General features: G+C 48.3%; 5 protein-coding genes across 5 annotated transcripts; 2 read left to right on the top strand and 3 right to left on the bottom strand.

Annotated features, from left to right (window-relative positions):
- Positions 1–162: 162 nt before the first annotated feature.
- On the bottom strand, positions 163–2591 carry BC939DRAFT_442892 (isoprenoid synthase domain-containing protein). The gene is made up of 3 exons (XM_051554453.1): positions 2312–2591; positions 992–2162; positions 163–755 (listed from the first exon to the last, which is right to left on the bottom strand). The coding sequence occupies exons 2-3, from the start codon at positions 2153–2155 to the stop codon at positions 420–422; spliced, it is 1500 nt and encodes a 499-aa protein (XP_051415135.1). The 5' UTR covers positions 2156–2162; positions 2312–2591; the 3' UTR covers positions 163–419.
- Positions 2592–2657: 66 nt separating this feature from the next.
- On the top strand, positions 2658–3568 carry BC939DRAFT_526551 (membrane magnesium transporter-domain-containing protein). The gene is made up of 4 exons (XM_051561369.1): positions 2658–2877; positions 2994–3046; positions 3126–3229; positions 3316–3568. Exons 1-4 carry the CDS (start codon positions 2784–2786, stop codon positions 3404–3406), a joined length of 342 nt encoding a protein of 113 aa, XP_051415136.1. The 5' UTR covers positions 2658–2783; the 3' UTR covers positions 3407–3568.
- A 213-nt stretch (positions 3569–3781) lies between these two features.
- On the bottom strand, positions 3782–5840 carry BC939DRAFT_50230 (uncharacterized protein). Its single transcript, XM_051560270.1, has 5 exons — positions 5648–5840; positions 5185–5255; positions 4996–5073; positions 4468–4881; positions 3782–4377 (listed from the first exon to the last, which is right to left on the bottom strand). The coding sequence occupies exons 1-5, from the start codon at positions 5733–5735 to the stop codon at positions 3826–3828; spliced, it is 1203 nt and encodes a 400-aa protein (XP_051415137.1). The 5' UTR covers positions 5736–5840; the 3' UTR covers positions 3782–3825.
- A 1979-nt stretch (positions 5841–7819) lies between these two features.
- On the top strand, positions 7820–10590 carry BC939DRAFT_442899 (uncharacterized protein). Its single transcript, XM_051554454.1, has 7 exons — positions 7820–8635; positions 8810–8970; positions 9079–9182; positions 9270–9340; positions 9461–9665; positions 9777–10082; positions 10198–10590. Exons 1-7 carry the CDS (start codon positions 8315–8317, stop codon positions 10434–10436), a joined length of 1407 nt encoding a protein of 468 aa, XP_051415138.1. The 5' UTR covers positions 7820–8314; the 3' UTR covers positions 10437–10590.
- Positions 10591–10774: 184 nt separating this feature from the next.
- Positions 10775–11379, bottom strand: BC939DRAFT_490711 (uncharacterized protein; the record flags this gene model as incomplete). The annotated part of the gene is made up of 2 exons (XM_051559463.1): positions 10963–11379; positions 10775–10864 (listed from the first exon to the last, which is right to left on the bottom strand). Exons 1-2 carry the CDS (start codon positions 11323–11325, stop codon positions 10775–10777), a joined length of 453 nt encoding a protein of 150 aa, XP_051415139.1. The 5' UTR covers positions 11326–11379.
- Between the last annotated feature and the right edge of the window lie 2003 nt (positions 11380–13382).

Below are 13382 nucleotides of genomic sequence, written 5' to 3' on the forward strand. Positions count from 1 at the left end.
TCTACTTTTACGCAACCCATGGATCAACATGGACCAACGTGGATTTTTTTTTCTTTCTTTTTAGGGTACCTATCCAACACTGGCCACTGAAGCCTTTTTTTTTTTAGTTTACCATTTTATAGACTGTCCCGCACACCAGTCAAGTGCCAACCTGTGTTTACGGGTGGGAACTCAGCCAACGGGAACAGTGATTTTCCACATGCGGGTACAAAGTATGTTCGATTCTGCATGGTGCTGTATGTATTAAGGTTTGAATACTTTTTGAAAATGGAAGAGGGAATAATAAAAGAGAACGGCAACATGGTATGCTTGAACGATAACACGCCAAGGCCAACAGTGACAATCTAACACGGGTTGGAAGATGAATGAGGGATGGACTATTCTACTCGCTAATATATAAAAAAAACCGGTTCGAAAAACTAATTCTTGCGGTCGAGAACCTTCTCTGTCAATTGGATCAGAGCTGTTTTGGCCTGGGAGTCTGGTAATTGACTGATTGCAGCAATGGCCTTCTGGCAATGGCTCTGGGCCAGCATGCGCGTCTGCTCCAGACCGTTACTCTTGAGAACAAGGTTCCATGCGGTCTCGACATCACCCTCCTTGTCAAAGTTACGCTTGATCAGCTTGCCCAGCTCCGGGTACTCCTCCCATGCGAAGAGTACAGGCGCGGTGGCTAACCCCAGCTTTAAGTCCGCACCAGCAGGCTTTCCAAACTCATCAGAGCTCACCGTGAAGTCGAGCATGTCGTCCACCAGCTATACGAGAGATAAAGGCGGACACAAAGTATGCAATATGTGAGCCTTCAGAGTATCGATAGACACAGCAATAGCACAGCAGCGGCACAACATGTGAATAAAGTCCTTCTTTGATAAGGTGAAGATGGGCGTTGGCGGATGGTGGAATTAATCGTTACACATAATTCTCATATAATGAACACAAGCTGCAAAAGGAAAGGCATGTATAATGCAGAATGTACGGGAAATTCCTTTACCTGAAAGGCGAGACCGATGTTCTTCCCGTATGTGTAAGCAATGTCGCAGACCTCGTCCGTGGCCCCACCGAGAACAGCAGAGGCTCGGCAACTCTTGGAGATCAAGCTGGCCGTCTTCATGTAGCTCTTCTCCATGTAGTACTCAAACGTCGTCATTTTACCGCCACAGTTCTTTCCGTTCTCAATCTGTCCGTTGCGAAGCTGCATGAACTCTCCCTCGACCAGATTGGCAATCACCGTCGAAATCAGTTCTGTGACCTCGTGGTTGCGAAGCCTTGCCAGCGCAATGGAGGCACGAGCCAGAAGGAAATCACCACCGAGAACGGCCATCTTGTTACCAAAGCTCTCGTTGGCAGAAAGCAGGTTCCTACGCTTGTCCGCCACATCGATCACATCGTCGTGCAGCAAAGACGCGGTGTGGATCATCTCGACAATCTCTCCGAGGCGACGTTGTGATGGAAGAATACACGTGTTGTCAGCGGCATGCACCCTTGGAGTATAGATGGAATGGACGGCGTTCGATGGGGTAGATGATGCTTCTGACCCACTGCTGCTGTTGTTACTACCCACGGTAGGGATGTAAAAGTTACTCAGCTCTGTGATAGGGGTATCGATCTCTTCGTACGAATCCTTGATGCTGACATGGACCCTCTTGGGCGCCAAGGAGGTTGCCTGAGCAATCAGGAGGATGATCAATGGACGGATGTGCTTGCCATCGGCCTGGAAGTAGTACTTGCTGACAGTCGAAACCATAGGGTGGTTGCTGCCCAGCAGGTTACGGATATTGCTCTTAAGATCCTTGAGGTCCTCACCGACGAGCTCCTTCGTATCGACGACGGGTCCGCCCCTCTTCTCGACGACAAGGGTTTCGGCTTCCTTTAAGGCCTCGTTCCAGGTCGTTGCCTTGCCAAAGTCAGTCGCAGGCGTAGAGTACGATCCCGTTGTAAATGTCGACTTGACAGCATTAGCGACTCGCGAGAACACGCCGGGGGTAGAGCTCGCGGAAGACTCGTGCTCCTTCTCGGCTGCATTGGTGGAGGAATATAGTCGTGCGGTAGCTGGGAAGGAACGCTGCAGAGTAGGTTTCGAAAAAAGAGTCCTTGAGAGCCCAGGTGTGTAGCGTCCAACGTTCAATACCGAGCGCGAGATAGGAAGCAATGCCATTGTTGAGCTGTAAAAAATATTAGAGATAAAGAAACGATAAGCAATTGTGCCATTTTGGTAGCGGTATCGATTGGTGTCAACTGGATAGAGAGAGGGCCATTGAGCAGGGCGGTCAAGATGATGCCTGCCGCGCCAAAGGATGCAATTGCTTCTTACCGGAGGTTATATGTGTGAGTATACTTGTGTATAAAGTTGGCCTTGAGGATGGGCGAGAGAAAAGCTATGGTGCCTGAATAATGGGAGGGTTTGTGATCAGTGTGAAGAGGAGAGGAGGGGAGTTGAGTCGCGTCAAGCTGAATCGGGATCAGGAAGTGAAGGAAGGAAGAAGAAGAGAAGGAAAGAAGTAGGAAAAGAGAGAAGGGAAGAGAGAGTCGATGCCGGACCTGGGAAAGAGAATTGGAATGGGATGGACAAGGTTGGGTGCAAAAAGGACGGGACCGCACGGACTGAGGCTCCAGGCGTCGCTGTTTTTTTGTCGCACTTGCCCCAAGAGGCAAGATGAGTCCCGGTCACGTGATACCATCGACGATTGAACACTGTCATCTCGCGACAGGCGCCATCATCCCCTCCAGCATCACACAACACCGCACCGCACAACACAACACAGAGTGATACCAGGATATATACCATGGCAGTCCAGCAAACGCCGAGTTACTTTGGGAGATTCGTATGTCTGGTCGCGTTCCTCCTGCTGTTCCACTCTGGATACTCGACCTTTGAACGTAATAGAGAATCCATCTGATGCACGAACTGTATGCCAGCTAGCAATCTGTCTACCGGACAACCTGAACTCATGAATGAGCTATACCTTTCCCCATTACGGCTGACAACCAAATAGATCTTTCATACCTAAAGGCAATCGATGGACACGAAAGCGGTTTGCCACTCGATGTAAGTCTGGCGAAAGATATCGGTTTTATAATCCCTTGCGGGCAACTATTTAATACTATGTCATGTCTACCAATATTAGATCGGTATCGAATTACTGGTCTCTGTAGCTCTTTTCGGCTTCGGCATTGTATTGGTTGCAGACGATTTCAAGGAGATCCTTATGGAGACCGAGATGGCAAAGCAGTAAGAGGCGACCTCCTTCGTACCTTCGCATTATGGATGGCTCATATCAGTAAAAGAATACTAATTTTGGTCATATTTCGCCTTAGGTCAATTGAGTCTCTGGATGCTCGCCCTTCATTCTATTCATTCAACCATCGCGGAAGAGCAGTGTTCAGGAATGTTGTCCTAAAGAATTAGGAGCATATGAGAGGACATTATTGTCGCAGTAAGGTAGCTTGCAGCATCACCCACTCTCGCTCGAATCAATAAAGACTTCAAATATCAGGCATGCTTCAGCGGAACAGTATTTTCAGGACTTTCGCCTCCTTAATCGTAGCGGTTATGCCATAGTCGTGGTTATGGTTATGAGGATGGTAACAGAGAACAGCCGACGCAATGTTAGCATACTATCGACAGTGACCAATGGTCGTTCGTTTATTGAATATAAGTACAGCGTCGAAATACAGGAATGGGATATGAGTTTAGTCTCCTACGAGCCGATTCCTGGTACCGAAGGAGAGACAATATAATGTACAGAAAGAACAGGATGTTATAAATGAAAGCAAGGTGGATAATATACATAGAGAGCAGGGGGGGTGGGCTACTGCAAAGATGGTCTAACAGGCGGACGGATCACGGCTGTAGGTACTACTGCTTTTCCGAGTGGACGAGCTAGCTGCAGTTTCAGGAACAGTAGGACTGGAGTAGATGCTTGAACCCTGATCTGCAGGGAATCCCTTGTCCTTCTCGTCGATTCCTTCCAAGCGGCTTAACGGACCCAAATCAAGGCTTCTGATGGCGGAATCCTTGCTCGGCGACCACTGAGAAAAATCAGAACCGACGCCTGCTGTGTTGGGTCGGTGTAGGTCAAAGATAAACGAGTCGTCGATAGGCCGGTCGGGTCGAGAGGATGGCATGTAGACCAAAGGTGGGCGTGGTACGGAGTAGACCTGACGAAGACGTGGCGGACCAGCGTTGATATGGTACATGATGGAGAAGATAAAGTAGGCAAAAATGGTGGGCGTGCCAGGATCCAGATTGAAAAACGCGCAGAAGAAGACGTTCCAGACAATGTGGGCGTGTATCAATGGCCGGGTAATGCCATAGATCAGGTAAATCATGACATAGAAGCAGAGCATCACTGTGCCGGCGTTGCGGATGCTAATGAGCTGTAGATATTACTCCGAATGAGTATCTGGTAATGACGATCCGTTATACGATTGTGGAGAAGGGTTCCGGCTGTGCGCTATTATACTTACTCGATGTCGAACCTTGACCAGACTAGAGTCCCATAGCTTCTCGTCTTCCTTTTCGCTTTCTGAGAGTGGACTCAGGGTGAAGGTCTGGCCGCCCGGAAGGTCCACAGTAGGGGACAATCTTACGTGCACGAGGGTCAACTCTGAAGGAACAGTGTACTCTTCAATCGCTTTTGCGAGCTGGTTCAGGGTGAAGTAAAAGATGCCTGTTGCGGACAAGAGGACACCTCCTAGGGTGATATAGTGAACAGCGATGGCGATGTTTGTCTTCGTATACTGTCCGCGGGCCAGGAATGTCCCTGAGCTGATCACACTCGGCAGATCGAGCAGGAAGGGCCCGAAGAGCAGGAAGAAGAAGATGCTGTTGATCACCTTTGGTCTTGGCACCCTGATTTTCACATTGTCTCCTGGCACAGACTATTTCGCGCGGTTTGGACAGTTCATCGAGGGCATGTCAGTACTCTTCAAATGTCTCAGCATCGGTCTCAGCATCAGCATCAGGAACAATAAAAAAAAAGCAGCAGCACTGACCAATTTGGGTGTGGCATACCAAACGCCAATGACAAAGCATGCCCAGCAGGGAAAACTGCAACAGACTGCTATTTCAGACTGCAGTAGCCATTGTAAAGTCAGAAGAATGTCAAAATGAGAGCTTCAGGCACCCCAACTTCTGGTGAAGAACATCTTGCGTTACGGGCGTGGGTACTGTAATGTACTTACGATCAGTTCTTGCGCAATCGTCGAGTGCGGAAATGCATCGATGATGACTAGAATGATTGAGAGGGAACGTACTATACAGACAGCGGAGACGGAATTAAACAGACAGGGGTGTGAGTGGAGTGGAGTGAATCAAATATTCTCTGGAAGCCAACCCGTTACTCGAGGGGCCAAAGTGGACGAAATGGATCTAAAGATTATGGGGTCACCCGTTTTCTTTTTTTTAAAAAAAAAATAGTCCCCAGAACACGGTTCCCAAGAATTAATTTGCTCTTTCTTATTTGCTCTTGGGTTTAGATGATCAGTCGCAATGATTAGGTGCTTGCCGAGCCCAGAAAAGGATGGAGAGTATGCTTTGTATGTTGCGTAGGGGAGGATGTGGGTTTGTAGGCGAAGGGGGAGGAGGTATAGGTCTGACTTGGACAAGCGGAACTGGGAGGCCTGCATGCATGCATCCGCGGCCTACCTAAATGTATGTATGCATGCACGCTGTTCGTTGTAACGGCGATGGATGGATGGATTTGTGAGCGATATCCTTCTCTTCCCAACGGCATGCAGATGCAAAAAACGGTTGCTGCTCTCTCGGCTAATCGTCCGACAGGCTTGATCGTAGCCGGCAGATATTTACAGAGACAAGCACACCGTACTCACAAACAACGATGGCACACCAACACGGCGGCAGGGCCATCTCGAAGATGTCCAAAAGATCGCTGCTCGTCTATTTTTTTGCTGTCGCCGCTGGTATTTTTTTTTTCCCTCCATCACTATCGGGGCCCCTGTCCAAGTCCTCGGAAAAGGTATCTACAGCCAGGTACAGGAGCGATTTTCTCGTCCATCAAACAGAACAAAATGACGAGGTTATAAACCCAATCCTTTCCTCTGCAAACTGCTGAGGAACACTCACCAAGCAACCCTGCAATTGAAAGGGCACAAAAGGATTCGATTGGCTTGGGGCGAATGCCACCGTCCGGATGACGAAAGTCGATAATGGGCCCGGGCGGACTGAGCCTGTAGCGGTTGCGGGCCCAGAGGATGCCGTATCCAACAGCCGCCAAGGCAAGGTAGAAGCAGACGCAGAGACTCAGCACAACTCGAACTACGTTCTGTTCATGAGTGGTTCTGCAAGAGGTGATGTCCACTCTCCAGTCGCAATCGACTAGTCCGTCGGCGACATCCATGTAAACGGAGTGTCTCTATGATTGTCTGCGGTCTTGAGGCGGTGTCGAGCACTTATGTGTGCAGGATGGAAAAGCGTGGTGTTGAGGAGAGCACAGCGATATGTGTGAAAAGATAATAATAATTGATATGTGCACTTGGTGGGTGCGGGGTTCAGACAAAATGGAGATAAGACGACGGTATAAATCTGTTTCAGGAAAGGGACGTTGTAAGCGGCCGGGGGATCGTGCGTCGTCGAAGAGGGGGATTCGGAAAAGAGTGCGCAGATGTGGCCGATGGTCAATTGGTGCGCTGGATACAAGGCGGATGGATATGATATCGATGTAGGCATAAAGAGTGGAGCGAGGGTGGAGGATGGGCTTTTGGAATTGGATCCGGGGATGGGAAAGAGAGGGTGAGAAAGTATCGAGACGAAAGAGAAGGAGATGTAGAAAAAAAAGAAAAAGAAAACATAAACAAATAGTCTAGTGGGGCAGTGTTTAGTTTGGGTCTTTTTTCTGTGCCATTGTCCCCTAGGCGGACAGATCTGAAATAACAGACGCAGTATGATGTTATATATGTGAGCAAAAGTAGAACCGATGTATCTTCATAGTCTTCTGGTGGTGGGGCAAGGGATGTATCTGTGTGTGAAAATGTACAGGAACATGTAGATTGTCGGCGGCTGCTGTGGAGGATAGGTGCGTGTGCGTGCGTTGAGGAGGAGAAAATCAAATGCCTGGAAAAGGATCGGCGCCCTTGGCTCTGGAAGAATGGGTTCTTGGACGTGGGTGAGATGGCCTTTAAAACAAAAGCGCGCCGATGTAAAGACCATCGAGGGCAGTACACGGCGGTAGTGCAGAGGGCTACGAGAATGGCTCCTGCTTAGGGCGCAATATCAGAGTTATCGGGGTTACAGAATAGCAATGAGCAGTTGCGCCCTTTTGTCGTGTGCAGAGTAGACGATCAATCCTCTGGACAAAAAAAGAAAGGAGGACCGTGAGAAGGGAGGATCTTGGAGGGGGACATGGGCCCTGTGCCGACGTTGGGGTCAATGCAGCGCATTCAGTGTGCAGCAGTGCGATACAGTGGTCTCTGGCCTGAAGCATCCGCAGGAGGGTACAGGCCAGGCCCTGCCAGAGTAACGTGCCATAGGAGGAGGACACGGATAGTAGACTAGGGTAAACCCCTTCTAGGACGCGCCCTCGATGTATACCGTCGTTGATCCTGGTCGTTACCAATACAGGGGTGTGGTACATCCGCCTACAGATTCTACATATTTTTTTTTAACATGGCAAGTTGGTATGGTCTATTGGTTCCTTCAGCAAAGTGTCCCAGGGCGGAATCCAAACGGGTGACCCTTCCCCTGACTGTCAAATGTTCTGGTTGAAACGGGCATCAGAAAACAGGACCCTGGAGCTGCCAAATTTTCATAATTGAACGAAAAATTTCCATAATTGCATGTATGCGAGACCAGCATATCAATCGGCATTTTCAGGCACGGCCTTTGTACTCTGAGAAAAAAGTTGATGGGACGATTGCGACCTATTGGAACAGACCTCCAGGAACAGCATCATCAGGAACCTTGGGCGAAGGGGCATCGTCTCGATTTCATTCACATCCTCAGTTGAACAGACCAGCCCTCTCCTTTCTTCCTTCTCTTTTTCTACTTTGGCTCCAAGTCGTCCGGCCCATCTACTCCATCAGCCTTGATTCCTTCATCCTACTCTTCACTTTTGTGTAAAAGCCCCGCTCAGCGATCGTCCTTTTTTGCGTCTGGCGTAGCAGCACAAAACCGTATCGAATTCCTGATCCATACATTCCAACAGGGTAGAGCACACAGGGCGTACCGACAACTGTCCGGATCCGTCCAAAATATCCATCGGCGCCCTTTCCCTTGCGGCTCTCAATCCGGTATTGGAAGGTCATCCTTGCGCAATCCCTACAAAGCGGTTGTCTTCTATAACTCTTAAGTCCAAGCATGGCAAGGCGGCCATTCAAACGTCTGCAGGATCAGCCCGATGACATCGATACAAGTGTGGATCAGATAGAGATGTTTGAGCCTGGCAGCCATCATCATCGCCAGAACAATGGCAGCAACACCGTGGCTTCGCCAATCTCTGAAAGAGCGAGCACTTCCTCAGGGCGAACCACTCATGAAGCTCAGCCAAGGAGATCAATGCATCAAGTGGATATGGATCTGGAGTGGCCCATGATCGACATTCCCCAGGAGCTTCGAGAGATGCAAGTGGGCCAGGATGACTCCAACACCCGGTCGAACTCACAGGCGAATGCTATCAGGGTATGTATGTGCGCAAGATGTCGCTAACGGTATACCTATTACTTTCTCTGATCGCTCTCGTCCCTCGATCCTGAAGGAGGACAAAAATAACTTTCCAGCCCGTGTGTTCATTTGGTAGCGGAAACGTGGATTTTCTAATGCCCCTTCTGCACCTTTGCTTACCAAACCGATCAGAATCCCTTCAAGAGGAAGCTGTTTCTCTTGCTAGAGGACCCGTCATCCAGCAGCGCCGCCTTTGCTCTCAATGTCTGGGTCTCGTTTGTCATTGTCCTCAGTGCCGTGATTACCACCATCGAGACTATCCCCTCCTTCCGATCGACGGATTCAACTATCTGGTAATTGTTCCCGGCAACCATCACACATAACTCAATTGTTTCTGCCATGTCAATCACTCCCGGACTTGGCAATTAATCTTCGTTTAACCATCGCAACACGGTACCAAGGTTTGACTTTGAGACCGTCATGGTCGCTTTGTTCACTATCGAGTTCGGCGCGCGCGTGATCTGTCATTCGGATTCCGTCAAGCAGCTCAAAAAATTTCTTTTCTGTAAGTGTAGATCACATCGAGGATTTCCATGTTTTGAAGAAAACCAGAACGTGTTACTAATTGGGTATTTATATTGTTTCTATCTAGCTCCTCTGGCTATCATTGATATCCTTTCCATCCTGCCATACTACATTGAGTTGGCATTTACGCGGGACACTGTAAGGCGACATTGAATGTTTTAGTTAAAGGAACAAAGGCGGTGCAGAGGTCCATTTCCGTCTGGAACGACTTTTTTAAATCCAGCCTCGTCATCATCATGTATCAATTCAAATTTATAGACTGTGTTCTTCCGATTCACAATCCTAAGGCTGTTTCGATTGCTACGTGTTTTCCGCACTTTCAAGTACTCCTCAACCGTCGTCATGACTATCGAGGTCATGATCGTGGCCATCAAGCGGAGTATGGATGCTCTCAGTGCATTATTCTTCTTCTTGATCACTGGCACCATGTTGTTCTCGACACTGCTCTACTTTGCAGAACGAGGTTAGTTAAGCGCCAAGCAATTTGATCCGCGCCCCTGAACATCAAGGTTTCAACTAACGAAAAGCAAATCTAACATTGCTCCATGTTCCCTCTGCCTCATGCTTGGTATAGGCGAATGGGATGAGGCTCGACAGGTATTTGTGGACGCCAACAATAACCCGAGCACGTTTGACAGCATTCCCGCAGCATTTTGGTATGTCATGGTCACCATCACAACCACTGGATATGGTGACATGGTGCCCACTACGTTTGTGGGCAAGCTGATCTCGTTTCCGGCAATGATGTGTGGTGTACTGTTGATCACCCTGCCTTCGATCATCATTGGCCGCAACTTTACACTCGTGTGGGAGGCTATGCAACGCTATAAGCGGCAAGCCATGGCCAACAGCCGAGTGGCGGAAGACGCTACAGGTGATGGTAAGTCAGATGTCGTACGGTGGCATTTGTCATAGGAGTTAGTTCTGCAGTAAGAAGATTTTAACCTTTTATTCATCCTCTTCTTTCTCGTGTGCCGGTTGTTTGCGCTTTACAGAGCCACGACAGAGTTTTGAAAGCCGCCACTCGTACGAATCTGGGACTGCACGACGGGGATATTCGTCGCTAGGAGGAAATGATATGGCTCTTGGACAGCAAGAGATGCTTGATCGGATTCAGACCATGACCCAAGTTCTGAAGCAAAACCAGCAAACTATGGATGCATTACACAAGATTCTCGAGACTCATCAGCTCGTGCCAAAGAATTCGCCATTCGCGGACCATGTTGTCCTATAGATTATCATTCTTTCGCCGTTATCGCTATTTCAGTCCGCCATAATATTGCCACATAAATATGTCCCTTGAACCATGGAACACAAGTAACTAGCCGCATAATAAATGTCCAAACATGCGCATGTGAGGGGCATGCTCCAAGCATCCTTCAGGCACGGATAACAAAATGTTTAAATGAAAGATGGCGCAAGCACCTGCTTTATTTAAAAAGATATTGAAATAGATATCAATTAAATGTTCTCTGCGAGATCGAAGTGGATCTTTTCGCAAATAAAGACTGCTATAGGATTGAAGCAGTCGGCCACGCGCCTTTAATAGAGGGTGGCGGTGACGGTCGCAGCTTAGCAGACCTTGGCGGTGACGGTCGCGGCCTGGCAGAAGAGGACATTGCCGTTGCCGTTCGTAGCAAGAACGGTGAGAGCGACGGGGACCTAGATGATCGATGGATTTTTTTGTGGGGAGCAATTAGTGTCGAGGTTATCTTATTGACTGGAAGAAAAACAAAAAACAAAAAAATAGTATTCCTTACGTTAGCAGGGGCAGTGGTCTTGACCAAAAGACAGACGGTGATCGAGGTCACGGTGATGGGAATGGGGCAAGGGTGTCCCTGGCCTCCAGTAAGGGAGCACAAATCCTGGTTGTCGGTGTAGACGACACGTCCACCGTATCTGCCGGTGATGGCCAACTTGGCACCCGCGACGACGGGGGTGCTCAAGGTACCGGTGCCGCTGGCGCAGACGTTCTGGCCGATGCACAGAGGGTAAGGGGTGACCGAGAAGGTGGTGATGGTCAGGTCAGTGGAGCCGGTGGCACAGTTGCTCCAGGTGGGCTGGGTTTGGGCATTCGCAACGGCGGCGACGACGAGAGCAGCGATGGCGGCGAAGAACTTCATGGCTTGAAAGTTGAGTTTTAGGTGGAGGGTTGCTTGGGATTGCTTGGTGAGGAGAGAGCTGTGGGATGAAGAGAAAAAAAATGGCGACGGTCTGAGGTATATTTATACAAAAAAAAAAAAAAAAAAAAAGAGGATCACCAATGCCCTTCATGATTAGAGCTGTTATAATTTAGAATGCGATTTGTGTTACTCGACATCTGTCATATCTCCCTATGCATTGTTCCTAGCTCTAGATTTTGACCATGGGTTATGAGTTCCAATGTCAGAAGAAACACGCGTTAGATTATGTCGACGCCAATAAGATGTGCGGCGCGTATATGCAGGAGTGTGTAGAATAAAGTATATTATGTTTCTCAGCATAGCGAATAGAGACAACAAACACTTGCAGCAAACTGAGGTTTTCTAAATGGAAAGCAAGGAGGGGTATGAGTGGATCCTTGGCGGGCTCTAATGAAGTCCGCGTGGAGCGGAACTGATCAGGAACTTTTCTTTCGCCCCACATCGTATCCATAGTTATTCCGCGCGTGTACACACGAAGGCGATGTAGTGGCATGTTCTTTGTAAAGTGGCATAGTGCCAGCTCGTTGGGGGGGGGGGGGGGGGGGGGAATCATGCAGTTGCTGATGACACCATGTTATATCAAACCCGATGATGTTCTCTGAACCTGGTCTAGATACGCAGTTCTTAAGTCGGAAGCACGAAGAAACTATATTGAGATACGAGTTGACTCGCGTTATTTCGTTGGGCACTTAGGTAAGGTGGCAGCTTCTTGAGCAATCGCATTGCGGCCCAAACATGCAAAGAAATGGGCATCCAAACGTGTAGCTAGATGCATGAGGATGGATGATCGTTCACTTTAGGATATGGAGGATTATATTTGTATGATTCTATGCATTCGAGATTACGATACCCCTTTGTAGGGCCGCAGTGTTGGGGAAGAAGTCTATGTGACTTTGGCGGCTGCAAAGCTGTATGGTCTATAGTATCGATCGGTATGCGGAAAAAAAACACAGAGAATGTTTTCTCCACAAACCTCCAAGGAACATTGTGGAGAATAATATATTAAAGTTCAGCTGCAGAGGAGCTGAACGCCCTTGTGAATATGTTCAGTTTGAGAAGAAACTGGCGGTGCAAACAACTCCAAGAAAGGCAAAGAGAACAGCTGCAGGGGATTGTGCTCTCACCATTTAGTGCACACATATCTTCGGATTGTTTGTGCATTGTGTTTGTGTGTTTGTGCGCCTATTCTCTAGAGGACGCGCAAAACTATTCTACGTCGCACAGACATGAGCGGTATTCTCGTTCGACGCAAACAATCCCCCAGCAGGCTAAGAAATGCTCCCTCGCCCTTTATCCCAAAGGTCTGTAAACCATTAGATTGCTACACCGGCCATTTGTTTGTTTACTGGTTCATATGTCTACTTTAGACTGCAAGCGAGAATATTACACTCTTGTCCCGTCAAACAGCTAGTCCAGGAAGAAATATGCGCGTATAGTAGCGCAAACACCCATATGAAGTCCATCATACCAATTCGAGTCTCCAAAGGCCGCTTCGGTTCAATACTCAGTACTAGAATGTGCTTTCACTGCCAGGCCTCCTGGGTTCTCATCAATATCATTATTTGATTTCCCTACTCGCAGACAGAGCACGTTGCCAAAGGGCACTGTTAACAACAGTCGATATTGATGGCTGCGAATACACAAAGCCGCTTGTCGAACCTATAAGCAGTAAAACAAAGAGGTCCCTGCATGCACAAGTATCACAGAGGCCTCCTCCTCACGTAATTCTGCTTATTAACGGTTTTTTGATTACAAGAAACGATTCACCATCGTCCCACTTCGCCATTCCATGTCCTCCTATTATCTGTCGTGAAAAACGATAACTAGGCTAGAGTATAAAAAAAGACCCAAATAACAGTAAATAATGCGACCCAAGAAGTTACCTTTAAGTTCGGGAATTACATATCACGAACACGACAGTCAGTGTCACAGTTCACAACAGCATGCACCTTGAATATTTACACTAGGCAGCTCTCCATAATGACGCTCCTCTATTT

Source organism: Gamsiella multidivaricata (assembly GCF_025024155.1).
Source record: "Gamsiella multidivaricata strain RSA 2152 chromosome Unknown BC939scaffold_13, whole genome shotgun sequence".
Lineage (NCBI taxonomy): Eukaryota > Fungi > Mortierellomycota > Mortierellomycetes > Mortierellales > Mortierellaceae > Gamsiella > Gamsiella multidivaricata.

What these genes read in the sequence shown, in the direction of transcription:
- BC939DRAFT_442892 (XM_051554453.1), bottom strand. Translation starts at nt 2,155, where the DNA reads ATGGCATTGCTTCCTATCTCGCGCTCGGTATTGAACGTTGGACGCTAC. An exon ending in ACATCGGTCTCGCCTTTCAG is followed by an intron (nt 756 to 991) that starts GTAAAGGAATTT and finishes TCTCTCGTATAG; the next exon opens with CTGGTGGACGACATGCTCGA.
- BC939DRAFT_526551 (XM_051561369.1), top strand. Translation starts at nt 2,784, where the DNA reads ATGGCAGTCCAGCAAACGCCGAGTTACTTTGGGAGATTCGTATGTCTG. An exon ending in TGGATACTCGACCTTTGAAC is followed by an intron (nt 2,878 to 2,993) that starts GTAATAGAGAAT and finishes ACAACCAAATAG; the next exon opens with ATCTTTCATACCTAAAGGCA. An exon ending in GAGACCGAGATGGCAAAGCA is followed by an intron (nt 3,230 to 3,315) that starts GTAAGAGGCGAC and finishes ATTTCGCCTTAG; the next exon opens with GTCAATTGAGTCTCTGGATG.
- BC939DRAFT_50230 (XM_051560270.1), bottom strand. Translation starts at nt 5,735, where the DNA reads ATGCCGTTGGGAAGAGAAGGATATCGCTCACAAATCCATCCATCCATC. An exon ending in CGATTGCGCAAGAACTGATC is followed by an intron (nt 5,074 to 5,184) that starts GTAAGTACATTA and finishes TGGCTACTGCAG; the next exon opens with TCTGAAATAGCAGTCTGTTG. An exon ending in TGGTCAAGGTTCGACATCGA is followed by an intron (nt 4,378 to 4,467) that starts GTAAGTATAATA and finishes TAATATCTACAG; the next exon opens with CTCATTAGCATCCGCAACGC.
- BC939DRAFT_442899 (XM_051554454.1), top strand. Translation starts at nt 8,315, where the DNA reads ATGGCAAGGCGGCCATTCAAACGTCTGCAGGATCAGCCCGATGACATC. An exon ending in TGGCATTTACGCGGGACACT is followed by an intron (nt 9,341 to 9,460) that starts GTAAGGCGACAT and finishes TCAAATTTATAG; the next exon opens with ACTGTGTTCTTCCGATTCAC. An exon ending in GCTCTACTTTGCAGAACGAG is followed by an intron (nt 9,666 to 9,776) that starts GTTAGTTAAGCG and finishes TGCTTGGTATAG; the next exon opens with GCGAATGGGATGAGGCTCGA.